The sequence below is a fragment of the Lotus japonicus genome, chromosome 1, assembly GCF_012489685.1.
Source record: "Lotus japonicus ecotype B-129 chromosome 1, LjGifu_v1.2".
NCBI lineage: Eukaryota > Viridiplantae > Streptophyta > Magnoliopsida > Fabales > Fabaceae > Lotus > Lotus japonicus.
The window spans coordinates 99406843-99415821 of NC_080041.1; the positions used below are offsets into that span (position 1 = coordinate 99406843).

General features: G+C 33.3%; 1 protein-coding gene across 1 annotated transcript; it reads right to left on the reverse strand.

The window, feature by feature from the left end:
- Positions 1-4483: 4483 nt before the first annotated feature.
- On the reverse strand, positions 4484-8630 carry LOC130728302 (1-aminocyclopropane-1-carboxylate synthase 1-like). Its single transcript, XM_057579729.1, has 4 exons — positions 8325-8630; positions 8082-8213; positions 7630-7790; positions 4484-5782 (listed from the first exon to the last, which is right to left on the reverse strand). Exons 1-4 carry the CDS (start codon positions 8496-8498, stop codon positions 4807-4809), a joined length of 1443 nt encoding a protein of 480 aa, XP_057435712.1. The 5' UTR covers positions 8499-8630; the 3' UTR covers positions 4484-4806.
- Between the last annotated feature and the right edge of the window lie 349 nt (positions 8631-8979).

Here is an 8979-nt window from a genome sequence, read left to right on the forward strand (position 1 = left end):
TTCTTGCATGTCAGAACAATCACATTGCCCATGGGTGGTGGTTAATTCGAGTAGTACGTACATATGCTTGATTCTTCTTAATCAACTTTCCGAATTCGAATCTTTTTGTGTATTGAAAAAATCTCTACTGAAAGAGCTAGGCTACAATTAATTTCATTAGAGATGAAGATGTTTTCACCTCGAACAATATTACTTCAATGGTAGTAATTGTGTGGGGAAAGAAAAAGAACAAGCACTTACATTTTGGATTGCCAATTGTGGATCATGAACAGAAATTCGGTTAAGTTGCCGGGAAAGGGTGAAGACAAGGTGGATTTGGACTAGCAACTCAATGGAAATAATAATAGAATCTGCCAAAAATGTGGGTCACTTTACTGTCCCCTTCTCAGGGTAGAAAATGACCTCAAGTGAAAGTTATAGACATAGTACCCATTAATTCAACTGAGATACCCGACAAAAAATAAAAGAATCTATCCAAACATGTAACCACTACTCTAAATTGGAAAACCATGTTCAGGACTAGTGAAATTTCTTGAGAACTTCCTGCAATCATTTAGTCCATAAAATGAATGTCAATTTTAAATTATGACAATATCATTACCAATACGTCTTAGCTTGATGCAAGATATACACAAAATGTGAAAGCTAAATCAGACAAAATTGTAATTAGAATATTAGAATACATGAGCTCATGATCTTTTTAAATCTTCATATACTAATGAGTAATGCGTCCAATGATTATTCAAAAATTATATTTAACTAAAATTATTTTAGAGTGACAATTGTTGAGTTGGTTGAGTTTGATAAGGACGTGGAATTACTTCCCATTTTGTTTTTGTGCTGAATGCTGAATATCAAACCTACGTGGCATGACAAAAACCATAAACTAGCTATATACGTATAATTAGAAGTGCCTAAACAAGTTGACAACTGCTCCTTTTACTTTCCATAGCTTCTTTCTATAAAATAAAAATTAAAATGAAGTATTCGGTCTAATTTGGCGTATACTAGAGGAACGCAACAAGCCACGCATGTAAAATGATGTCACATGAATTGAAATAACATTTAATGGCGGCTGGATATTCAATTAACTTTCAATTAATTAAGTAACCTTTGTTATAAAGGTTTGGTTAAATAACTCACGGGTTACAAAGAACATTAATAAATCTCCACAGTAAAGGTACATTTCCCTTTTCTTTCATTACATTTAATTTCTTATTTATATATTTATATTTTTTTAGTATTAATTAACCAATATATTCCCACGACTTATAAAAAAAAACTAATGTATCCCCACAACTAATAACTAATTCATCGTTCTACCCCCTTATGTTTTTCCATATCTTTATATTACGCTTACCATGTTTTATTTTGTAATTTATTTAGTAGTAATATTAATGGTAAAGAATATTTTTACTCCCAAAACAAAATTTTAAAATATTTAGTTTTAGTCTCAAATTTTCAAGATATCATATTTTAGTATTGAGTTTAATGGATAGCACTGTGTAAAATAATTTTATACTGATTACCAATCACAATATGCCACGTAGGAGAAAGAATAATTTTCATTTTAAATTTTGATTAAAACATAGATATGTTTTATGATGTGGCAAAATTCAATTGGATGACTATGTAAAATCTATTTACACTTACGATGTATATTCCTTTAATTCTTTAGTATTTTAATATTCATTTTTTGAAATAGTCTCACTCATTAATTATTGACTACGTTAAAGAATAGGTGACCAAACTATACGTATGTTCATACTTCTAACAGTGTACTTCCTCCGCTTCATAATAAGAATCCTATGTGTAAAAAACACACATATTAAAAAGTGTAATTAATTTTATTAACTTTTAGAAAAATATCATTTGTTTTCCTACTTTACCATTTAGAATACATTTTTATATTTCCTCATTTATTCTTTTTGTAAGGGTATTGTTTGAAAAAATATCAATTAATACTTTCTTGAAATTCTAAGTGGACAGTTATTTTAAAACAAATTTTTTGTCTAAAGTGGACATTAATTTTGAAACGGATGGAGTACTATGTTATATTTTGATACTATATATTTATGTGGATTGCCCCCATATTCTTGAATTTATGGATATGTCACTCCGCCTCACTATGTTTTAATTTGCGCATTTATAACATTTTGATAGATAGATTCTACTTGTGAGCAATAGCTACAATGTGTACTTTGAGTCCGAAATAGAGTTGAAAATTTAGTAAGACTATATGCTAGATATAGAGCTAAGTTTATTAATCACTTAAACACCTCAACTTTATGATAACTTTATTTCTTAATCATGTGAGATATCAATGATTAGAATTGAAGTTTCATTGCTACCCTGTCATGCGAGACATCAATAATGCATGTAACGTTCAATTGGTGTAGTTGAATCGTATATTTAAACATGTTATTTGTTTGAATCATCGGAATGCAAAAAGGTCAATCAAAATACAATCCCAACATCTCTGTTATTTGTCTATCATTTTTATTTGTTCTCATTTATTTTCATGTTCTTTTATAAACAAACAACCTACTAAGCAACATATCACTTGAGTCCAAATGTCATTGAACGACATTAGTATCAAATCTCCCGTGGGAACAACAAAACATGTGCTATCCTGCAATTGAATTTTGGGGATTTTGAAAATTGTATCAGTGTAGAAAAATCTATCACAATGAACCTTGTCCCTCTGATTCCTCTGATTCAGCATAGCCAACAATGTCTTGTACTGGTCAGGAGTGAAGGATAAACTTCCTGCATTTTCCACTTGCTTTTATGTGAAACAACTGAAATACTATCTTCAAGATTATCTGAATCATTGTTGTAGCAATTAGCAGTTGTCTAAGATTTCTTAATCTGAGAAGGAAAGCCATGTTTTCTGTAACAAATATCTATGGTATGACCTATTCTATGACAATAAGAACACACCTTAGAACTTTGCCCTCTGCCCCCAACAAACCTTCGATCTTTATCCACAAACTTCCCTCTTCCCGTGAATCTATCAGATTTATCTACTTTATCAAAACACTTCTTGGGATCAGAATTTCCTAGTGCTAGCAAAACCTTTGAATCATCAACAAAGAAAACACCTTATTAATGCTAGGGAGAGGTTCAATCAACATGATTTGAGATCTCACCGAAGCATGCTGAACATTCAAGCCTTTTAAGAATCTGATTGCATAATATTTTCCCAACACTACTTAATAGCAAGAATCACATCATAGCTACATCTAACTTCACAAGAACATGTAGTTAGTGGTCTAAAATTCTGATTTTCTTTCAATCGAGTAAAGTAAGCATGCAGTGGTAGATTGAACACCTTGTGTCAGCATGTAGATCTCTTCTAGTAACTAAGACATTCGAAAAATATCCCCTTGATACTGATAGTACCTATCCTTTAAATCTTTCCACACCTCTTCAACAATTTCAATCCACAGCGCACTTTGTGCAATTGAAGGGTGTTAAATCTGATTAATCCAAGAAAGAATTTGCATTTATGAACTGAACTTCATTCTTTGACTTCAACGCCATGGTCATAGCTCTTGTCCAAAGAATGATAGTTTTCTCCCGTAAGTGGAGCAAAAACTAGAATTGCTAAGGATTCTCATTTGTATGCAAGAAAAATGGTGATGTTTGATCCATGATTGGATTCTCCATATTAGTCAATGTATAAAAGAAGGAAACGAATCAAGAAATCACCACGAATTGTAGATAGGAATTGAGAAGAATCAGATAAAATGAATGAAGATTTCCACGAGAATGAGCAGAATGAAACATGAACTTCATTGCGAATAAAAATCCTCGAGCGCGCAGCAGAGCTCTAATTTGGAGAGTGAAGAGAAATGAATTGAGAAATCTTCATTAACTTGGAAATGAATACATCTTCTGCTTATATAGAGGCAGCAAGCAAAAACTGAATCTAACTAAGTAGAAATAGAAATGAGAACAGAAATGAAACTAACATTAACTAACACTATAACAGATAAGTAAAGAAAAACTAACTAGTGCTAGTGCTAATTGACTAGTAATCTAACTAGTACTGTCTTTTACACATCTGAAATGAATAACTATTATGGTTGCTTTCTAAGTTACCAGGGCACAAGTATTTGAAGCCATTGCATAGTGCCACGGCCTCTGCATTGTTGACTTCTCTGCTGTGACTCTTCACAATAACATGTGGGGATGTTTCTCATAAGATTTCCTTTTGTTCCTACTTCCTTTACATTTCACCTATAACCATGAGTTTATACTTTATGACAACTACCCTTTGTTATATTTCAATTCAATTGTCAACACTATAGTTTTGGCTAGAAATCACAGCTTTAATTTTCCTGGCTACATATCTTCAATTGGAAGTCAAGTGAGTATAACTCCAAACTCTTGCAGTGCAATATCTCAAAATCACATTGAATTTCAAGTCAAGTGAGTAAAACTCCAAACTCTTGTTTTTCAAATTCAAACACAAAGCTTAAGGAACCAAACAATTTTACATCCTACAATTGAATAGGGGAACATCTTTCACAATCATAATATATATCACTTGAACTGATCAAACCATGTTGGTTACCTAACTACAACAGGGTTAGCTGTCCACATACTCAGACAACAACACACAAATGTAAAACATGTTATTCACTCCTATGATTACATAAATGATGTATGCATTCACAATCTACATTGATTGGTAATTAAAAAAATCATAGCTAAATTAATTGGAAACACAAAGCATCTATATAATTAACACCTGAAGTAAGACAAGATTCAATACTAGGGGTTGCTGATCTGATCCAATTAAGTGGTTGCTCTGACAAGAGGTGAATGAGGAGACATCATGTGAGGAGACATGATAACAGTCTCATCAAATCTCCTTGTTGAGAAACTGAGCCTAAGGTTGCTCTTCCAACGTTTGCGTTCCACCCCAATTTCTTTCCCGACAAACGCTCTTATCCTCTTGAGCGCAACCTCCACAGTTTCATGATCCATGTTCGCAAAGCAAACCCTGAACCAACCAGGCTCAGAGCAGTTAAAAGCCGACCCCGGTGAAACATTGAGCTTCACCTCATTCACAATCATGCGCCACAACACCATCTCGCCTTCAAACGTGTGTTTCTTCAGCAAACCCCTCAGATTCATCCAGCAGAAAAGCCCCGCGTTGCTTGGCAAGCAAGTAATGTTCACCTTCTCAAGCCCTTTCGTGAAGTACTCATGCCTCAGCCTCAGCCTCTTCGCGCTTTCTTTAAGAAACCTTTCCACAAACTCCTCATCTGCAAGCATCGCAGCCAAAAAATGCTGTGTCTGTGATGACACTAATCCAAAGCTAGACATTTTTCTTCCACAGTTCACTACTTCATCATTGTATGAATAAACCAATCCAACTCTAAAACCTGGAAGCCCCATGTCTTTGGATAAACTATAGATAATGTGAATGAGATTGCGTTTGCAATGCTCGATTTCTTGGATTACTTCGGCGACACTCACAAAGGTTGGAGTGTTGAAAACTGTGGCCGCGTAGATTTCATCGCATACAAAATGGATGTTCTTTTCATTGATGAAGCGCACGATGCTCTTCAGTGTTTCGCGGTCCACCGTGGTTCCAAGAGGATTTGAAGGGTTTGTGATGAGCAAACCCTTCACATTGATGTTGTGGGCTTTTGCTTTGTTATATGCTGCTTCAAGAGCTTCTCTTGTTATCATGAAGTTGTTGGAGCTGTCACATTGGACAGGAATTAGTTGCACTCCGGTTCTCCAGCACAAGTCACGCACGAATCTGTAAAAGAAAAAAATTTAGTGTTCATCCGCGCGTGATCAAGAAAAATTTAGTTCACAAATTAAAAGCTTTATTTGTAAATTATTTCTAAATATCACATTTCATGATTTATAAGAAGCATAACTATGAGTCAAATGAAACATGTTCTTGGTTGATTCTTGTATTAGTAGACACATGATTTTGGTAAGTGATATTTATTAACTTTGCTACTTCTTCAAATAGTCAAAATATGAGTTAATTACCATTCAAATATTTTCTTGGACAGATTACAGTGACTATTCACACAACTTTGTGGTCCTCAAGGTCAGACAAAGATTTGAAGTTGACTAGAGATTTTTCAACGTATTGGTAAAAGTTGAGAAACATCACATATGCTCAAATTTTCAGACAATAGTCTATTGGAATTATAAAGAATTGTGATTAATTGGTGATGCTAGGTATTCTAAAGACAAGGTGCTGTTCTTTGAGATCTCATGTTGGCCAATAGAATATGCCATGGAAATTCTTGAACAAAGTTAAGTTGAAATTGCTTTGTGTAAAGGTCTGTGACTGTGCAAAATTTCAACGCATATGCAGTGTTGCGTGTGTGATATTTGCTTTCAAAGGTCAAAGGCAAGTGTCCACGCAATTATATGATTTAATTTGGATTTAAATATGGGTAACACATGCTTTATTGATTAACCAGCTGACACTAGCAGCCTGGCAGATTAGCTAGAACAGGAGTTCAGAGGATTAACTTAAATGATAAGAGTTTAAGGGATATAAGTAAGACATTTTCTATTATAAAAACCTATTTAGGAGTTTTGTCTACCCAGAAAAAACATTCACAAGTTTTTTTTTTTGGTCAGCAAAATGATTCACAAGTTAATAAAAGGTTTTTTTATTCAAGTTAAAAAGACTAAATGTTAATTATAAAAACATGTTTCATGATTGAACTAATTCTTTATATGATCCACTTTAAAAATTGAAGTAATGATGGTTAGACATATACTTATATATATGTTGGTAAACATTTATCTGATGTACGTATTTGTTGCGGTTTTTAACCCCTCAATACTTTAAGGTGATTAAAAAGCACACAAAATAATATGTTTAAAATGTGTCAAAAAAGTGAATTAATGTCCATTATTATTATGAGAACTGTCCAATTTCAATTTTATGACACTTATTTATTTTATTTTCAAAACTTGACCTCACTTATTGAATCAAATGATGTATGAATCTTTCAGTTTGAATCCTGTTAGGTGTTGTGCCACTCAAATTTAGAAGCAAATTTGATAAATTCTTGTATGAAAGGGTGACACCTCCCAAGCTCTAGGTGGTGAAGGATGAACCATTTATCTACTCTTCTTAACTAATTTAAAAAATATTATTTAACTAGAAAATATTTAACAAATACCACAAAATACTTCTTCATAGTTCCAAATACTTCTCCATAGTTCTTAAACTGCTTGATTGTTCTTATTTCAGGTTGAAAACTCGTATCTTGTCTTTTTTTTTTTACTTCTAGTAACATACAAAATAAATATAGTACTATAGTTGTGGCAAGGTATTATTTGATTAAATTATAGTAAGTGGTATAATCACATACCCGCTTATTTGCTATTTAAATTAGCTATGAAACTTTTTATAAAGACCCATTGAAACTGTACTTTTTTTTTCTAGAATATTTCTGTATACTGCAAGCACTTTATAATGAAGCCATCATTGGTTCCCTTTAAATCAAAACAAAATAGTTATTACACTTGTGGTAGCTTTTATTTTTGTCTACTTCGAATGTTTTTGTGCATGAAATAGTGGCCATACATTGAATGAAAACATGAGAGGATGAAAGGGAGGTCACATACGCTGGATAATAAGGGCAGGGAACTAGAAAAGCATCTCCTGGATCAGCCAAACAGAACATGATTAACTCATTTGCCCCTGTGGCTCCTCCACTCATCAGTATACGGTCAGGATCAAATCTCACCCTACCTCCTCTCACTTTTGACATGAATTTTGCCACTGCCTGCATAAAATAACAAACCCATCATTAGTAATTGATTATTAAGTATATGGTTAATGAGATCATATGGATACCCGTTAGAAAATATGTTAATAAAAAAATAACACGTTCTGACCAACTTTTTGTTAAAGTAGGAATGTGCTACTTTAACATAAAATATCTCAAAATTTATTATTTATCTGATTTCATACTTTTTAATGGGCATTCAGATGTTTTTTCTCTCTCTCTCTCACAACATGCTAAAAAATAATTAAGATAGTAAGGGAATTGAATAAATTATGTTCCTCCACCTACATTTCTGAACTCTGGCAGCCCATGATAGTCCTGAAAGTTTGCAATGTGCCTGAAATTATCTACTCCTTCAGGAGTGCAAATGGAGGCCTTGGGATTGTTCCTGATCCACTCTTCAATCAGATCAAAGGAGAGCTGCAAAAATAAAGAAATTATATATCAACACAACATAATATATAACATGCAGTTGCATCTCATTATGGAAAACATTTTATGAAAAAATTGCAAGCTTATAAACATACATACCTGATTTTCAGCAAGACCCATCTGGATAACACCCTGAGGATTTTTTGTGGGGTGAAATGGGTTTGTTTCATAAGCCTTCCACCCATCAAAGTAAGGAGAATTCTCTCCATGCTTGTCGTTGGTTGCAATCTTGGAGAGAAGCTGGTGAGTACTCTTAATGTTCCCCAAAGCCATGTTTGGTTTCTTTCTTTTTTGTGACGTGTTTATCACTCACGTTATAAAATCTGCAATATGTTGTGTTGTGGATTCTGGTTAATTTTGCAAGGAGGTGTTGTTGGAGAAATGGGAGAGAATGTAGGGGGGATTTATAAGTGTTCGTGTGTAGGTGGTGAAGATGAAAAGTCCACTTCAAACGTCAAAAATAATCATGAAGCCTGCTCCTCAAGAAAAAAAAATGTATAAATGTAAAGAAATAATTAATGTGTTGGTCAAATGTGCATTTAGTGCTTCCGTGTGTTGTTATGATATCTTGAACTACACCTCGTGTGTGGAACAACTTGGTGTCAAAAGGAAAAACAAAAATAGGATTTTTCTTTATCATGAAACTAGCTAGTTTTAGAAATTTCAAGTGTTGTTATCAAAATATATGAGAAAGATGATTTTATGTGAGAATATGAAAATAAATCACGACCGTTAGATCTAATTATTAACGGTT